The 19,755-nt window shown below is 39.6% G+C and overlaps 1 protein-coding gene across 2 annotated transcripts in view; it reads right to left on the bottom strand.

Moving 5' to 3' along the window:
* The window catches only part of Abca12 (ATP binding cassette subfamily A member 12), a 166,874-nt gene that overhangs the window by 39,811 nt on the left and 107,308 nt on the right, over window positions 1-19,755 (bottom strand). Inside the window, exons 21-30 of one of the 2 annotated variants that reach the window (XM_059278245.1) lie at window positions 16,991-17,170; window positions 16,101-16,416; window positions 14,339-14,453; window positions 7,488-7,817; window positions 6,362-6,431; window positions 6,134-6,268; window positions 5,146-5,301; window positions 4,048-4,234; window positions 1,516-1,734; window positions 127-323 (exon numbers count right to left, since the gene is read on the bottom strand). In XM_059278245.1, coding sequence (XP_059134228.1) covers window positions 127-323; window positions 1,516-1,734; window positions 4,048-4,234; window positions 5,146-5,301; window positions 6,134-6,268; window positions 6,362-6,431; window positions 7,488-7,817; window positions 14,339-14,453; window positions 16,101-16,416; window positions 16,991-17,170 — 1,905 coding nt within the window. The remainder of the gene's footprint in view (window positions 1-126; window positions 324-1,515; window positions 1,735-4,047; window positions 4,235-5,145; window positions 5,302-6,133; window positions 6,269-6,361; window positions 6,432-7,487; window positions 7,818-14,338; window positions 14,454-16,100; window positions 16,417-16,990; window positions 17,171-19,755) is intronic. The other variant, XM_059278246.1, reaches the window with a different exon arrangement.

Here is a 19,755-nt window from a genome sequence, read left to right as displayed (position 1 = left end):
AGAGCCCACCTCAGACAGTTTGAGGGTATTGTAGTATACACAGACAAAGCATCAATTTGATTTTGCATAACCCTGAGGGTACACTTCTGACTGCTCCATGGAGAAGTTATAAAAAAATACTCATACCAGTTTTGTTCTTAGATATGACGTCCCATATGCTTCGACGAGAACATGGGTCAACTCCAGTGGAGGGTTCATCCAGAATCACTACCCTCGATCCACCAATGAGAGCGATAGATATGGACAATTTTCTCTTCATTCCTCCCGACAATGTCCCAACTCTTTTATGGCGATGGCTATACAGTCCAGTGTCTTTTAAAGTCCTTCAAAAAATAATTAATGTGCCATTGTGTTCACTAATCAATGAGTATGTCTTTAATGATCAATACAATTCAGCACTGATAACATAAAATAGTTTATTATCATTAATCATGTTATTAAACATAAAATAGTTTATTATCATTTATCATCTTATTGTCATCATAAAATAATTACTAAGAAAAAACACAAGAGACTACATAGTCCATGCATTTGACAAATGGTTAGAACATTGGGCTCTTTTATGCCAGATCATGTCACAGGTCCTAGAGAAAAGTAATGAAAAGACCAAAAAACCCAACTTGTTCATTAAGAGATTATGTGTGCATGTGTCCAAAATGTGAAGAAAATCCATTAGATAATCATAATCTTAAGAAAGTTTATAATTTATCAGGTGGTATTCAACACACAATTAATAAAATAGGAAATGAGAGGGAGAGGGAGAGAGAGAGAGAGAGAGAGAGAGAGAGAGAGAGAGAGAGAGAGAGAGCCTGTAATATATACTACTTCAGGGTTGTATATATAGTAGTCACTCTCAGAAAAAGCAAGAGAAGCAAAGACCAAAATAGTGGTCGTTTGGCCAGGAGTAGGTCAAACGGCTCTCGGGAAGGGTGTGGTAAGTTGTGAAGAGCAAGGAGGAAGACTGGTGGGAGTCAGTTGTGTGTAGTCAAGGGTATGAGTGCGCTTATGTTCCCAGAGCAGAGTGACTAGAGAATGTGAAAGAAAATAGATATGAGACAGCGGACAGGTCATGTAGGGTCTGGTAGGCCTCAGTAACGACATTATGGAATGTCATGCGAAGTGTGGCAAAAGTCACTTAAAGTGATGCAGGGATGACATGGCCTGATTTGCAGGTGACAAAGCTCACTCTGACAGCTTTCTAATAAGAATAGGTGAAGTGGGAGAGGAGGGGTAGCTGGAAGTCCAGTTAAAAGACTTTGGGGTGTAGTATCCATGCAGAACTGAAGGACAGAACAAAGGATCAGGGCAACACATAAGACACTGAGGAAGATGTGTGTGTAACCACATAATGTGGTGATAATGTTAAGTATGCATGCTAGCAGAAAAACAGAAAGCAAAGCAAAAAGGTTTTCAAGAGAACATTTCCTATTGTTATTACTACTAGAGCTTGACCAAGAAGGTATGTGTCTCTGGGAGAAGTTAACAAGCCATGTCCATGTTTCTGGCTTAACTCACCTTTTAACCTCCTCATGGAGCTGCTTTTTGGTCCAGTGCGGGACTTTGATGGAGCCGTATAAGAGAAGATGCTCCTTGGTGGTGAGGTAGCTGAACAAGACGTCATGCTGCATGCAGACTCCCATGTTTTTCCGAACAGTATTCAGGTCTGTCTTGATATCTTTTCCATATACAAAAATAGTACCTGCTGAGGCACTAAACAGCCCAGTCAGCATGGAGCTGGAAATGAAGATGTAGTAAATTAGGTATGGACCAATCACTCAAACTAGATAGCAAAACTAAATATATCTCATATGCTAAAAAAAAAAAATGTTGGAGTGCATCTCTTTAAGTGAAGGCAAGCTGTGAAATAAAAAGGTATTAAGTGGGAATGAAAAAAATAAAAGTGACTTTTAAGCTTTTAGTTATTCAGGGTGTTGTGCGAACACTCCATGATGGTGGTGGTAGTAATCATGTTAACACTAAGGGCACTTTTTAGTTGAAAGTACACTCTCTCCTTGAACATACTGTGTTTCCTTGGAATGCTATTTATAGACTGGCAAGTCTCCAATTTATGTCTCCATATCAGATTCTATCATTTAATCCCAGGCTTGTCTAGTGAATTCAACAGACGATGCTACCTCTTCATGAGATACCTTATAACAGTGGTTCTCAATCTGTGGGCTGTGACCCCACAGGGGTTGTGTATCAGATATTTACATAAGGATTCATAACAATTGCAAAATTGCAGTTATGAGGTAGCAACAAAATAATTTATGGTCAAGGGTCACCACGACATGAAGAACTATATTAAAAGGTCACAGCATTAGGAATACAGACAACCACTGTCTTACAGGGTCCTCAGACCAGCAATGATCTTAACCATGATACCATCTATTTTTTCCTCTTTTGTTGAGTGATGAATTCATATACCGTTTACAGAAAACTATTTCATAAGTCATGTTTGCACCTTCTTGGTCTCTTGGTCCCCTAACTACTGACATTTGCTACCACCAGGGGGCAGAAGCCGTCATGACATGCCTGCTTTTGAAATAACTCCGGCCATCGGTCCCATTCTCTGTATTATGGCCAAAGTATTTCTACCTAGAAAATCCTCAACACCTTTCAAGTGGTTAGTAAGTTGGGCAGTTATTTATTAATAATCTCCTCCCTGTGTTATAACATAATTCCCAGAAGGTCTAGAGAAGCTCTCCCCTGTCTCTCATAGTACTAAATAATGAATCAAGATAACATGCAATTTCCTCATAGCATTAAACACAAATAGCATGCTTATTTTTGATATTTTAGGGTTTATATCTAGACCAATAAAATAGGGCATTCTCAGCCAAAATTATAGCCTCTTCAAACACCTTCGCTATCTCTTTTCTCCCCAGCCTCTTATTTCCCATTGGGAAAATATGCTTCAGAAGTGTTCTTTATAAGTGTTGTATTCTAGAAAGCCAACTCTGGCTTTTAACAGGTCATACAAAAAAGAGGCTACATGTTTACTCTTATCATGAGCTTTACTTGTCTCCAGTTCTTTAGAAAAATATTGACGGCAGCATTTGAGAAGTCCCTGAACTTACTCAAGATGATTAAAAATAGAATGTAAAACACGTGAGAGACATTTCCTGAAGGGCTAGAGTCCAACGATATCTTAGTACTGACAGCAAGTATGCGCAGGGAGAGCGCTGGAGCAAACACACAAACAGTAAAAATAACCTAGGAATCCTGGGATCCCATCCTCCCTCTATCTTGACACAGGACGGTCAGTAGAGAGAAAGAACAGCCCATCTGTGGCTCTTCACCTTGACCTGTGTATGCCTCTGGCAATTCTTTGTTTCTTTATGAACTAAGGCAAATGCTTCCTGGGATAGGGAAGATGGGGCTGTGTGTTCATGCTGCTAGGATGTGCAAATGCAGACTTACACCTGGCCTGGAGATAAATACAAATCAAAGAGACAGACTGACAGATCCCGCAGTATAGATCCGAGATCAGGGATTAACCAGAGAGCACACGCGTTTGAACAGACTGGCACTGTGAACCTCCTTCATCAGCTCATCTCAATATGAACACCTTGTGCTGTAGAGCGTTCTACTCCCTAGGACAGTAGTTCTTGACCTGTGGATCTTGACCTCTTTGGTAGACACATATTAGATATCCTGTATACAAGATATTTATATTACAATTCATAACAGTAACAAAATTACAAAGTGGTGAGGAAACAGTTTTATGATTGGGGGTCCCCACAACACGGAGAACTGTATTAAAGGGTTGCAGCATCAGATCTAAGCCATGCCAAGAAAATTTACTGTTATTTGGAATTTGCACTGAATTAAACATTTTAAGACACATGAGATGGACCAGCACTAAGTCACACAAATAAACCTATCCCGCAATGGCCTAAGACGGCCTTCGAGCTCACAGTTTGGACTCTCGGGATGTACAAGTTGAACCGTCCAGAAGACGTAATAGCTCTGCTTTCTTCTTAGTTTATAAAAAGCTATCATTAATAATAGCCTTCTTTGACATTTAGTTGAACAATAGCATACATGGTTGTGGTTTTTCCAGCTCCGTTTGGACCCAACAATGATGTAATGTGTCCTTCGTAGAAGTTCAGGTTGAGGTTTTGAACAGCCGTCTTTGTGCCGTACATCTTTGTGACCCCATGAAGGGCGACTCCAACTTGGAGATCTTTAGGTTCGGGTTCAATGTTGGGGGGAAATGCACAATCAGGACCTGGAGAGAAACCAAGAGAACAGTTGGAAGCTCATCAGTAATTAATGGAGCTGGATTAGACTTTCCTCTAAAAATTGGAGATTATATAAATACAATCTTTAAGTTTAAAAAGGTCAGAAATGACTGATTTATTATATTCTCTAGCTTCTTTCTGATCTGCTTACAGAATGAGCAGGAGTGAAAACCACATTCTCTAGGGCTTAGTGTATTAGCCTTCTCTGTTGGAAAATGCACTTCCTGAATACAGAATTATAATTTTATGGTTTCCCTTTTTAAACAGATCTTAAATATTCAAAAGATAACCCAGAAAGTTTGTTCTCTGATTGGGAAGGATGGCATCATTTTATGAAATAAATGTTTGCAAGTTGTGGTTTTATAGTAACAAGGTTTTCTCAGATCTGTGGCTTACAGAATACAGCTAATTTTCCTATCTATACCTTCTTCAGACATCACCACCACACCACTGACGCAGGGCATCTTGTCATAGAGACAAGCGCACTCACCCCCTGAGTAAGGCATGAGCTTTGTAGTATTTTTCTCACATCAGCTGTGGGTTATGCTACATTACCCATTTTTGTTTCTTGGTTACTCCTATGACTGGTAGCAGATGGCTAGAGTAAGGGATGCAGGCTGTGGGCAAGGAACAAATTTTTTCTCTGTGTGAGTCTAACTGGACCACAAAGGGATCTACAGTCTTGGCTTAATTAGCAGCATATGCTAACCAACTGAGCTAATGAGCCCAGAAGACGGCACAATTCAACCCCTGTAAGAGTGTAAACACATATGTGTAGACATACTCGTGAATGACTAAAGGGATGAGAATTTTATCATTTAGGAAAACGTAATTAAGTCCACTAGTCATGCAATTTTTGATGTCATTTCTCTCATAATGATACATGCTATTGACTTACTTATCTTACTGGCAGAAGGGTTGGTGTTCTGCATCATGATATTGGTAAACATAAGGCCATTGCTTTTCTCACGCTTCACCTCGGCACATCCAAATCGCTCTTTCCAATAGGAAGGAAGGACTGGAAAATACCACGGAGCTGCCATGCCATATGTCCCTGTAATGAGAACCCACGAGGGAGAATGAAATGAAATGAAACCCTATGAATGGTTCAGGAAATTGCTTCATTTTGTAGAATACTATACACGCTAAAAGAGTGAGTTCAGTTTGCAAAACAAAGCCAAGAAGATCATCTCTTTTTAAAAAGCCATGTCAGTGAAGTATGGTTGTATGATAAATGTACTCATTTTAAGTGTGTGGTTGGATGATTTTTTGTTCACTTACAAATGCAAGCATCACTACAGTCCAGTGTTAAACTAATTCTGTAACTCTAGAGTTCTCCCAGGGTCCCTTTGCATATTCCATGGTCCTACTCCAAGTCCCAGACCAGCACTGATATGCGTTCTGCCTCAAGACAGCCATTTTTTATAACCATTTTGTGCAAACAAAAGCATACAACTTTATTCACTCATCCACCAAAACCGTACACATATCAATAATGCTTAGTGAGAAAACACCTAAACCTACTAGAAAAGGAAAACTGCTTGAGATCCCAAGTGAGAGAGTCCAGTCTATGCTCTCCAGAATGTAGTTCATTCTCCATAAAATTAAGAAACACAGGTCTTGCCTTATGGTGCATCATACTTCCATTTGGAAAGACTGGGTTGACCTGATACTATCACATAATTTTGAATTGACTCCATCTTTGAAAGAACTCTCAGAGAAGGAACACGTCAACGTACTTAGTCTGAAATTTTTGGTTAATTTAGGGTTTTAGTAACTGCTGTGGAGATTGCATCGAGCAAGCCAACCGTTGGTGCACATGTATTAGGTGACAGACAGTGATGAGAACCACAAGAAGCATGTATCTGTGAAATGCAGGCTCCTACCTGGAAAAACATTCCTGACGTACCAAGCAATAAAGAAATAAATGAAAGAGTCTGCTAGAATTAGGCAGCACAGCCAGCCAAATGAGGTGGTATCGTCCTGAACGGGGGACTTGTACATATTTTCCCATTGAAGACCTAGAAATTGAACACAGGTGTTTACTCTTCCTTGACACACATCACAGTTAGAGATAAGAATCCTGTTCTTTAAAAAAAAAAGAATGAACCTACCAACACCCTGTTCTTCATATCGTGCAATATATTGGCTTGCATAGCTGAATGCTGTTGGGGACAGCAGGCTCTGGGAAGAAAATGAACAATGGTGACAGTGCCAGTAGACTTCGCCTAGAGGGTCTCAAAATGCTTAAAATGTTAGACATAGAAAAAAATTTATGTTCACTCCCTTCATCTGTTTTAAAATGCTGAAGCCCCTTGCCAAAAAATGCCACAGCAAGAGAGAGAGAGAAAGAGAAAGATGAAAGACTAGAAAGAGAGATGAGAGAGAGCAGAAAGAGGCAATAAACTTGGAGAATGCATTTTAAGAATCCAAAATATATATTTAAGCGTATTAAATGTTGCTCAGAGATTTATAAGGTAGGAAATTACAGAGTAATAGAGTGTGAAGACTCAAATTAAATGATATCGGGGCCAGAAAATGTTTCTAAATATATTTCAGGTGATAGAATTGTGAATGAGAATACACTAAAATATTTATTGGTTAAATATTGATAATCACTACAAATTATAAATTTACATTTTGTTTAAACTTAGAGCAGTCAGTGTTGAATTAAAGTTATTCATCACATCTATGTCTATGAACAGTAAAGCCTTAATGTGATGGGAAGTGCTCTGCTTTATGAATTTTAAATTCAGTCAGTCTTATTCTTCAATTTAGTGCTTCTGAATTAGGAAAAGCAGAAGAAAAGAATTCAAATTTGAGTACATGCTGCCAATGTGTCCATCACTATTCCTTCAGGCTATGTGTTATTCATGAAAACCAATGAGTACTTTTTCATACGTGAGAATGGTTCTAACCTGAGAGGTTCTGAGATGTTTAAGGATTAGAACCAAAGAAGTCAGAATTCTTGCTGATCTCTAAAACTTGGCAGATAATATTTTAACTGTTCAAGAGCTATCACTTAGCAGCATCATTAATGGTTCTCGAAGCTGTGGGAAGAAATGTTTCCCTTCAGAGCAGACGGCAATTAGAAAGCTCTGTCATTGGAAGAGTTAAGTTTATTTTGCTATCATTTAACTTTTAATTATATAAGTGAACTTTCAACTTGAGACTCTTTTCATGAACTAAGGGAGGGAGGCGTTCACATCACACAAGGGTGAGCTCCAACAGTTGACTTACCATGAATACTTTTATAACATAGCTCAACTCATCCTCAACTGTAACCAGAACAATAAATGGAAAAAAGGCAATGACGTAGATCAGGCTTCCAATCAGAGCGGCAATGTTGGTGTTGTTGAAGAACACACTGATGAGGTAGCTCATGGCAATCACTGAGAAACTGTAGTCCGAAAAGTAGAGGAACAAAATGAAGCCATTTGTTTTGGGAAGAATATTGCCAAACTTGAGTATGACGATGAGGATCGCAATAGTAACCAGTAAAAATCCAACACTCTCTATAAGCCAGGCAAAGAAATGGCTGCAGGAGTTCACACCCATCATCTTCATGTACTAGAAGAAGGAGGAAGAGGAGGAAGAGAGTTAGGTGCTTCTTTGGTTGATGAATTCCTAAATGGACAATTACTTCTGTATCGTGACAAAATGTCCAAGAGTCTCCTCATATATGAAACTATGCATTTGAATCGTTTATGTAAATTCTCTCTGATTGCTAAGACTTTTTTGTGCTAGAATCCTCTTGGATTTTAAGTTCCCGGAGTGGCACCCCAACAGAGACAATGCTTCTGCTGGAAAAAATCTTTCTTGTGAATAAAAATGTACATTTCTAGGATCAGTGTGATAACTCAGTGGGGAGCGGCACTTGATTGCAGACCTGGTGACCTGGATTCGATACCAGTTCTTAGAAGATGGCAAGAAAAGTGGACTCCTGAAAATTGTCTTCTGACTGCAAATACATGCACAATGGTACACGAGTGCCTGCTATCTCTGGCTCTCTCTCTCTCGCTCTCTCTCTCGCTCTCTCTCTCTCTCTCTCTCTCTCTCTCTCTCTCTCACACACACACACACACACACATCCAGAAAATAAGTAAATAATTGAGGATAGAGCACCTGCCTAGTTGCACAGGTCCTGAGTCCAGTCCCTAGCAACACACGCACACTTGCACACATACACATGCACACTCACACACATACATACACACACTCACAGACATACATACACTCACACACATACATACACACACTCACACATACATACACACACTCACACACATACATACACACACTCACACACATACATACACACACTCACACATACATATACACACTCACACACATACATACACACACTCACACATACATACACACACTCACACACATACATACACACACTCACACACATACATACACTCACACACATACATACACACACTCACACACATACATACACACACTCACACACATACATACACTCACACACATACATACACACACTCACACATACATACACACACTCACACACATACATACACACACTCACACACATACATACACACACATATACATACACACACTCACACACATACACACACACATACCACCTACATACAGACACACACACACACACACACACACACACACACACACACACACCAGTATGTACATTACCGTCCTAGTTTTGAATCTATCTAGTTGACTTCTCTACATCAAAGTGATTTAGGAAAGAACACCATACTTATGGTGTCTCCCTATGATTTTTACAGCACGAACTTGACATTTGCTTAGATATAAATATTTCAGTCTGGGAAAAAGCCACACATAGTTTAACTACAGTCCCAACGTAGAGATTGAAATAATAAAAGTCCATATATTTTTAATATGCCCAAATGAACACTACAATCATTGCTCATGTTTCATGAGAGGAACGGAATATATGTGGAATCTTAGTGTTCAAAACACAGCAGTTTGGAGGATGACCTTCTGCCTTTTGTGATGACCTCCTCAGCCCTATCATCAATGGACAGTCTGTGTCAGTCTTGGTGTCTTCTTTTACAAAGGGGCATTCATACACCCACAATGAACCCACATATCTGAGATGCTATAGGTCAGTTTCTCAGGTAATATTCTTTTCTGACTCAGTGATATCCCCAGGGCCAAGACATTCCATCACAGTATCAGGTCTGTTTGTGCAAGAATGTGAACAAGTCTGATGACCACAACCCCTGCTTCAACTCTAGTAGTCTTGAATTCGGTACAAGTGGAACACTTAGGGAACCTGGGTATTTCAGTTTCCAGTTTTAACAATTTATGATTAAGATTAAGCTTATGAAGTTAATGTTCCATTTTCCAAATGACAAAAGAAATATTCCACTAACAGCTTTATAGTCCAGTATTTTTATAGAATAAATAATTCTTAATGTCTCTCTCCTATTCCTGTCTAGAAAAACAACAGCAACAATAATAATATTGCACTGGGTATTTTATTCTACAAGCTAAATGTAGCACATTTTGCTTTTTGCTTTTTTTTTCTTCAGCTTATCACATTTGATAACTCTGCTTGCTCTTGTTGCCATGGAGACAGCTACCTGCCTGCCAGCTGTCTAAGCAGTGGGCCTTAAGCTAATCACCACCGAGAAGAACCCAGTGACTTCTCCTCTTAACTTTGTCCTCTCCTGCACCTTCTCCTTTCTCCCCTCCTTGGCCCCACCCCTTCTGCAGTGAAGACTCCGTCTATGTTTCCATAGGAATAGGAGAAGGGTCAAAGTGAAGAAACCACACTGAGCGAAGATTCACCATGGGAAGTTTCCCCCAATTGCAAGGCTTGTTTTTATTGAAAACAAAATTTCATTTTGATTTTTTTTTTAAGAAGCAAAATTTGACGATTTTACTCCATAAATTCTCCCTGTATTCCCCAGCCAGTTGAAGAAAATTATTGTGTCATTTTTGATGACTGTACTTTGGAAATACTTATCAATCCTAAGGTGATTCTGACACACAAGCTCTTTTTATTAACCCTGGGTGTTATCTGCATTTTAAGATTTAATTACTTATGGATGTTTGAGCATAACCAGCTGGTACACACACATCACTAAACTGTTTAATCTTATGTGGCCTTAAAAAAAAAAAAAAAAAAAAAAAAAAAGACAAACCACAAATTTCCTGCAACTGCAATGCATATGCATAAGAAACAATACCAACATATTTTCTAAGGTGACTATTACATATCTAGGCTACATCAAGACCACAAAATAAAGTTTACATCATGTATTTAAACACACTTTTCTCCCCTGGTGACCAGCAACCCCAGTTTTAAGTCTTCATGCATCTAGAATATTCTCCATCCATAGACTTATAAACAACAATTCGGGGGCTGGAGAGATGGCTCAGCGGTTAAGAGCACTGACTGTTCTTCCAGAGGTCCTGAGTTCAATCCCAGCAACCACATGGCGGCTCACAACCATCTGTAATGAGATCTGGCACCCTCTTCTGGCCTGCAAGTATACATGCAGACAGAATACGGTATACATAATAAATAAATAAATCTTTAAAAATAAATAAATAAATAATTTGGCTAGCCTCACAACTAACCATGCAGTGCTTATCACAGTAATTAGGAGACTTTTAAACTCAAGATGCAATTCTTGTTGCCAAGAGCTGCTAAAACTTTGCAAACTGGTCATTTCACTTTCCACAGAAATAGGCTGAGCTGGGTTCTCCCCGAAGTATCCACAGTCGAACGCTCCAGCATGAAAGGTGAGTGCAAAACTTTAGGATTTTCTGCCACGAGGACAGCTTTCACAACGAGAAAGGGCTCTGAGAGACAAGTCATCTATAAATCATCGCGAGTTGCTGCCAACTCTGTGGTGACAAAGAAGACCAAAGCGGCGGATGGAAGATGGCCCACAGAGAACGGCTTCCCGCACATTCTTGATGTTATTGGTTCCTCCTCAAAGTGGCAGATGTCAGGTGCCAGCTTTGGAATCAAAGAGTCACTTGTCCCAAGCCTCCCTAACCTGCCAGTGCAATTCATCAATATCTGATAACCGAGAAAGCCTTGGTACACAGTGGTCAAAGCTGGCCCAGTTTACAGCAGTCACTAAGAAAGAGATTCCAGAAGAATTTGTAGGAACGTGTTGCCACATTCCTAAGAGGCTTCTGTTCAGAGGCGAATACTGACACAGGGAAAGAAGTCACAAATATTCATATAGTTGCTCGTCAGTATCATGTCGTCCATTTCGACAGGAGGCCAAGCACTAAGTCATTAGGAATAATGACATCTTCGATTTCAATTTTTTAAATTAATTTTCTTAACAAAAGATTATATTAATTTTTTAAAAAATTGTTCAAGGTTAAAAAGGATTTTGTGGTTATTATTAGGAATGTCCCAAATTCCTGCTAGTAAGGAATGATGTGTGTTATGAAAGCATATAAAAGGCATTTGATATGAAGCCCAGGGTACTGAAGACTCTTGTTTTCTTGGTAATAACTCATAGATATCTTCAGTTGCCTGTCTGAAGTTACAGATAAACTCTAAAATTCTGTCTCTAGCTGAATATAAAGTTTCAACAATGGAGTCTTAGATCAACTAGACACAACTACCTAATAAAAACCAAAAAACATTTAAAAATAAGATTTTTTTCTGTTATAAAAATCAACATTTTAGAGCTATAACATTTTAATTGTTAAAAGCACAGCATGTAGTACAAAACTCATGAAGCACATTTTTTTAAAAGTGTTTTAAGACTTAATTTCAAAAGTAGACTTATTAGTTATTAGAATCTGTGCTACTTTAAAAGGTAAAGAGATTTCTCAGAGGCATATTACAAGAGGGTCAAATATTAATGACTTCATTGAGATACAGACAAATAGGTTTTCTTGCCCCAATTTAAAAATTACTATAAAAAGAAAGAAATAATTTTTTTTAACTTTTGTGTTTTAATTTGAATGAAAAAGAAGTAGGATATGGGCACTTTTTATGCTTTAACTGAATATGAAATGATGGCATTAAAAAGTAATATCAAGTTTCTGGTAACCAAAGAGATTGACCATCATCATTCTCGAAACATCTTGAAAGTCTACACTACTGAAGGAAAACCGCTATGATTTAGCAAAGGGTTGGACGGACATCAAGACACTCCCGATGACAGTGATTAACAAGGTTCACAGTGTTCCCCAGATCACCTCTCACTTCCTGGGCACACACAGCTTTCTCATCTCTGAAAAGGAGGAGGTAGCTGTGAACTGAGGGCAGTGGAGAGGCCAAGCTGGCATCGCTGGGGGCATTCCTCTCATACCACACTTGCCACGAATTCACTTCACAACTGTGCTGTGTTCCTTGGAGTTGAGGACACCATTGTTTTTAAGATATGACATTAACTTGCATGCCACCAAAAAAGAAAGAAAGTATTCATTCATACTAATGAACACGTTATGACACTATATCAAATGCACCCTAACTTCAGAGGCTTTTTAAAAAAGAACCAATATCAGCTGGGCGGTGGTGATGCACACCTTTAATCCCAGCACTAGGGAGGCAGAGCCATGCGGATTTCTGTGAGTTCAAGGCAGCCTGGTCTACAGAGCGAGATTCAGGACAGGCACCAAAACTACACAGAAAAACCCTGTCTCGATCTACAGAGTGAGATCCAGGACAGGCACCAAAACTACACAGAGAAACCCTGCCTTGGGGAAAAAAAAGACAAAAGCAAAAAAAAAAAAAAAAAAAAAAAAAAGAACCAATATCTTAGATAAAGACAATATAGGTAACTGAGATAAAGATGTCTTTGTTATGAGACATCTCTGTCCTATAATACTGTGCTAATGAAGTCTAGGGGGAAAAACGACCGTGAGTTTAGGAGTGGGCTCAAGCAAACTTGAGTAGCAGTTCCAGCAGACCTAAAGCCTCGTGCTCTGATTCCAAGTTCAGAGATTTTTTTTTTCACTAAGTGACTTTGACCCTGTGGTCATGTGGTCAAAACTTGAAGGTGGATGCCTACTAAGTGAAGGCGTAGAGCTAGCACACAGAAATGATTCACTGTTAAAAATACGCCTTTCATCTCTTCTCCTGAAAAAGGATCGCGTTATGCTCCGATATTTTGGGTGACAGGCACAGATGCGTTCAAACAGCATTCGGGTTCTTACACAAAACAAAGCGATGAGTATGAAATATACATATGTATACACATAAACACACAAGTATATATATATATATATATATATATATATATATATATATATATATATATATAGAGAGAGAGAGAGAGAGAGAGAGAGAGAGAGAGAGAGACTCGCATGCACAATTATGCTTGTTGTTTCTATCCTGAGAAATGTAGTTGAGGCAGGTATCTATTTTGAAGTAGAAAATAGCTTGGCGTCTACCACAGTTTCCTACTTCAAAGTTGTCCTTTAATCTTTAAAGACCCACTTTTGAGGATCAGGAACCTGAGACATACAGGGTAGAAAGGACCCTGCAACCCAATTAAGATTTGAAGTGTGAATTCAAGCTTTCAGACTGTCATTGGGAAACCATGGCATACAGTCTGGGAGACAGCAGGGCTTAAATCAGTTCATGAGACATTTAGCAAATTGTAATTGAAAGATAATTGCAAGAGATAAAGTATACTGGAAAGAGAATTTGTTCTTGAAAAGCAAAATAAACCTCATGCCTGTATCCAAGTCTGTATCTATACCTACAAAGAGCTTGCTTGGTTACCACGTCAGCCATCTTCTGCCTTGATGGTATGAGTATCTAAACCGATAAACTTCATTAGCACCTACATCCTATAGGTAATTACTCAGGAAAATATCACTGTGAGGATCATAACTATATTGACATTTTATTCAATATTATTCTGATTTTTGTCTTCTCAGAAGTACCCATTAAACGCCTTTTGTGTCACTTTTTGAGAAAACAAAATAAAGATTGCCTTTGTGATCTGTAAAATGTTTGTCTTTCTCTCTAATTTCGCAAGGTGTGGGCTGTGCTGGCTGAGTCTGAACAGGCGGGATGAAAGTCACAGTAATTAGCTGTTCTAGGACTAGGACTTATTCACAACAAGAGAAGATTCTCCACGTACCTCATGGAGCCGAAGGTCCTTCTCATAAACAAGCTTTTTCACAAAGGCAGCTATAAAGACAACCCAGGCGACCATGAGCACGATTGGAAGGGAGTAGGACACACTGGTGAGGAAACTGTGAAACGAAGCAGAGGATCCAGTCACCACAAGAAATGCCGCCCTGCAGACTGCAGAGTGCAAGAAGCACACACTCAAGTGTGAAAATCACACTCCCCTTAGGGAGCTCAGAATCACCATTAACAAGGCGGGGCTCAGCTATTCATGAAGCAGGAAGCCTACCTAACAGTGGGCTATCATTTTCTTATTGAGGTGGTACAAGAGTGAAAACACAGCTCTGGGTGGTTAGAGGAAATGGTCAGATGGTTTAAATTGCATTTGAGTATGTCCTGCTTGGGAAAATCATTTTACAGCTATAATTACCAAGCCCAAAACTTTTCTTATCTGAATGGCAGATTCGAAATTAGATGATCATTGTCATGCCAATCTAAAAGTGGCAGTGTCCAAAATGACTGTATTAACTTTTAAGGAAGTTCATAAGTATTATTAAACAAATTTCCCAAAATTAAATAATACAAAACCCAGAACATTTGCTTTAAAATACAAAGAACTTGGATTCTTTGCAGATGTTTGGTAAATGGTGTAGAAACGCCTTTTTTGGCAATATGTTGAAGTAGAGGGACCTTGGAAAGCCCCATCAGTCCTGCGTGTATTCCTGAGTGGCTGGTCATAATGCCTAAAAAATCTTATTTGGCGTTTCTCCAAGTTGGCCGCATAACAAAAACACCCTTCAGCCTTATAAAAACAGAGTCCTGGTCCCAACCTGAAACCTGCTCATTTATTACATATGGACAGACCAGGAATTTGCTTGTGAACAACTTCCCAGATGCTGATGGTGGTGGTACCCAGGAAGCCATGGTTCTGACACGCACACCCCTTCAACGGGCAAGGTAAAGGCAGCTGTTCTTGGTGAGGTTCTGCATTAATCTGTTTTGCATCTTGGTCTGGCTAAAGCCTGCCTTTATTTATTTGTTTGTTTGTTTGTTTGTTTGTTTGGAGCTGTGGACCAAACCCAGGGTCTTGTGCTTGCTAGGCAAGGCTCTACCACTGAGCTAAATCCCCAACCCCATCTAAAGCCTTTATTAGAGAAAGGTCCCAATACCATTCTTAGACACTTGAGAAAAATGCAAAATATTAATGGGCCATGAGGTCACTAGCACTCGATGTCACTTTAGTGTGAGGAAACATATTGCTACAGAGACGGATCCTTTTCAGGGGGAAAGGAAGTATATAATTTGTTTCCTGGAGTAGATGTTTGTAATATAACATTTGTTAAACAAATTTTATCTTGGACCAGGTCCCTTCTTGTTACAGTTTCTGGCTGTAGAATTAGGTCAGGGCTTCTCTTTGTTAATAACAATGCTCTTGTAATGTTTCTTCCAAATGACTGTGTGTTTTAGGTCTGGTCTAGTACTGAGAAAATGCAGATATTGTCATCAGATGGTCCAGTGCAGGATCAGCCATATATCATATGTAACCAAGAGTTTAAATTTACATATAAGACCTTCTGATCTTATTCTCACCAAGAATGCAAGGTCCTGATGCTTCCATTCTTTAAAGAAATATCCAGGCATGTTCTGTTTTAGGTTGTAAACATATGGCAAAGGCACAGTGAATGTTTTCCCTTCATTTGATATGTTAAGGCATAAGGGAGTTCTCAAAGGGGGTTGGACCACTAGCAAGGCCCTCAGGTCCATTCACTTACTTATCTTTCATGAAGCAGGGATAGGGAACCGCTTGAACCTGGACGGCAACTTCCTGTGAGTTCCTTCCTGTTTGTAATTCAATGATTGCTCTTTCAATACTATCTTGTAAGTAAATGAAAGCCCGGCCATAGATCTGGTTGTGTGATGGAGAATTGTGTGGTCCTGGAGCCCAAATCTTGGTCCTTATGCTCCTTGTGGTCTGTGCAGTCTTCAGACTCATGCGGATAGTATATTTTACGATAGGAGGAAGAGAGATATTTTCAGAGCCATAGCCTCTGTGTGAACCTCTGTTGGATGGAAGCTTAAAAATGACACCTAAAAATAAAACAGCAACAACAGCACAAAAATGACTTTGTGGGCGGCATCATTCGCTGGTCTGAGGGCAAACTTAGGGAGCAGCCAGACACTGAGTCAGTAACAGGACAGTGGAGTCAGGCTCTTGATTTAGAAGGATGGTTCCTAAGAGTTGTCAGCCTCAAGGGTTCAAAGATGGAGTTAAGAATATAATCACAAAGTAAGTGACAGATTAAATATATCACCATAAGTCACTAATTTGGATGACCAAAAAACAACAAAACTTTGAAACATGATTGTGACTGATAATGAGGTTGGGCTTAACGTCACCCTTGAACTACGTAATGTGTCACCCTTGAACTCCATAATGCATTCCATTCTTAATTTTTCTGCAGGGAAATAAGATATTGTCGAAGATTTCCTGTACTTTGACAATGAAGCTGCTTGACTAAAGGAAGGGTTCTCATTTACGCTGGCATCAGAAAGGGCACTGACCTTCAGACTGCGCTTTTAGTTCTGGATGAAAGAGGTAAGAAAAGAATCTGGTCCATTTTAGTGCAGAGGGATGCTCTAATCCTAGTGGGGCAGCACTTACTTCCAAAGAGTTCGTTGCTTTTGTAAAGCTTTTCAGCCACCATCTCCATTTCCTCCACAGTGTCTGCTGCCTGAATGCGGTCATACAGCACACAGGAGGAAATGTTCACCGTCAGGGACGACAGCGTGTTCAGCTGATCGATGATGTCAATGTTGTTCTCTAGTTTCAGCCTGAGAACATCTAAAGAAGCAAGGAGAAGGGAGAGAGAGAGAGGGAGAGAGAGAGAGAGAGAGAGAGAGAGAGAGAGAGAGAGAGAGAGAGAGAGAGAGATTACCATCTTTATTCCAAAACTAGTAAAACAAAATACTGATTTTTTTTTTTTTTTGGCAAATGGTACCCATTAAACTAAATTATAACAATGAGGTGATGCTTTTGAATTTTCTTTGGGGATATCTAGTATTCTATACTGAAGAAAATGTGCCAGTTCTGCAGAAATTCCTTGAGGAGAATGTTAAGCTAGTTACAAATACAGTCAACCCAGGCTCAAAGAGATGATGTAAGATAATGCAAAAGTATGTTCTGCTGCTATTTAAATAACAAAGGACTAAGGATGAATACATCCTTTAAAATGATACATGTAGTGGCTGGGGAGATGGTACAGTAGGCAAAGTACTTAGCAGGCAGCCAGAGGGAGCCTGAGTTTGGATGCTCAGCACTCATGTAAAAGCCGGGCATGGCAGTGTCTATATCGGCAGGGTCGGGGCAGAAGCAGAAACAGGTAAATCAATCCCTGAAGCCTGCTGGCCAGCCGGTCTAGCTGAACTGGCCAGCTCCATGTTCAGTGAGAGACCCTGTCTCAAAAAAAAAAAATAGGATGGAGAGAAGGAGAGAGAGCTATTTTTGATCTCCATACGCATGTGCATACACAGGAACATGTTATATGCATATACGGCATACACCGAATAAATAAATATATCATGTGGGTAATAAACTGTGAACTAACTATGACTTCCTTTGGATTAAAAAAAAAAAAACTGTTGAAAAATTTTAAATGAAACAAAGTCTACACAGAGGATTAGCTGGACAACAGGAGGGCTGCAGAGGTGACTCCGCAGTTAAAAGCACTCGCAAACCAGAGCTCAGTTTCCAGAATCCACATCACATAGCTCACAGCCACCTGCAACTCCAGCTCCAGGGGGTCTGACACCTTCTTTTAGACAACCTGGGTACCTGCACTGGCGCCCATACCCTCACAGAGGCAGATGTATATCCACGTAATTTAAAATAAAACAAAATCTTTAAAGCAAAAAGCCGCAATATAGAAACGTTTAAGAAACCTGGAGATGTATATTATGTACTTGCAACTTTTTTATATTGTCAATAGACAGTTCCAGGGGTGCAGTTCAGTGGTACAACACTTGCCTTGCATGCACAAGGTCTCGGATTTGATTCCTGGTACCACCATCGTAAATAAACAATGAAGTCTTACGTGACTCATCTCTAATCATGTCTAAATTAACCTAGACAAAATGATCAAGATTTAATTTTAGGTAATTACTCCAGAAGAAAGAGGATTTAATTGTTCTTCAATTGGAAGATTCCTTTCGAGGAAAGCAGCAGGGACCAAGGGCAAATATGAAACCACAAGTTAACAGATCGTATGACCAATTAAGTTTTTTTTAACTTGCTCGTCATGAAGACTGAGCTGTTGACTCTCATAAATCCATCTAAACAGGTTCCTTACCTTATCCAAAATAAGCCCTTGTTCCTCACAGAGGGCAACTCCCTAAGTACATTTCTCAGTACATTTTAAAGTAAAAGCCTTTACTTGATGGAGATGCTGGTGAGTGGGGGGAGGGGCTACACTGTTTTGGACACTGCGGCCTCCAGCAGATACTGGGAGTCAACACAGCGAGGAAGGAGTCTCTAGACCTGTTGGTACATGGACTCAAGGAAATGCTTTGGAAAGGCAGCAACACCCCCGAGGTCTAGCTGCATAATCTCTTACATATGTAATTATAATACAAGCCTCATTGACAATATACATATATGCATGTGTGTGTGTGTGTGTGTGTGTGTGTGTGTGTGTGTGTGTGTGTGTGTGTGTTTAATCAATTTTGAGCATCAAACTCAGGCCTTTAAATGTGCTAGGTTCTCTGTTGTACTCACTTTTATCTGGTTTTAAATTCCAAGCCTCACCTCCTATTTTAAAAGTTAGGGATGATAAGATTTATTTAGGAACTTTATGGTTTATCCCTGATATTTTTTATCAAATGGTGACTTACCATTTACTTTTGGAAAATAAATCCCCTAATACCTTTCTTTAACCAAATTGGGTTGATTATCATCAAATGCAAGCAATTATACATCACACAGCTACATACAAATATGGCTATAATTCCTCTCCCCTGGCTTACTATGTAAGTCACTTGTGTCCCGGAGGTGTTGGGGAGGAAGATGGTATTTGCTCTGCTGCTGCCAGATTCTGATGCTCTCAATCCCTTCCTCATCCTTATGGTTGCATAGCAACAGTGAATCAGACACAGCCTGAATTAGATGTCTTGCATCCATTAGGTTGAAGGTGGGGTCTTGGCAGAGGGAATATGTAAGTTCACACAGCTGCCTTTGATTCTCGGCAGCTTGTTCCTCTTAAATGACCCTGAGAGGAAGACCCAACCTTGAATACTGATGCAGGCTTATCTTCTTTTGAATCTCCACATTTGCCTCTGTTAACTCTACAGCCTTTTCCAGCTACATCCCGGTGATACTGAGGCCAGGGGAGATCAAATGTTAACTGCTGCCAGAAATCATCTCACTTTCCCAAG

Source organism: Peromyscus eremicus, chromosome 13, assembly GCF_949786415.1.
Source record: "Peromyscus eremicus chromosome 13, PerEre_H2_v1, whole genome shotgun sequence".
Taxonomy (NCBI): Eukaryota; Metazoa; Chordata; class Mammalia; order Rodentia; family Cricetidae; genus Peromyscus; species Peromyscus eremicus.
Note: the sequence above shows the minus strand (reverse complement) of the source record. Positions and strands in the feature narration are given on the sequence as shown.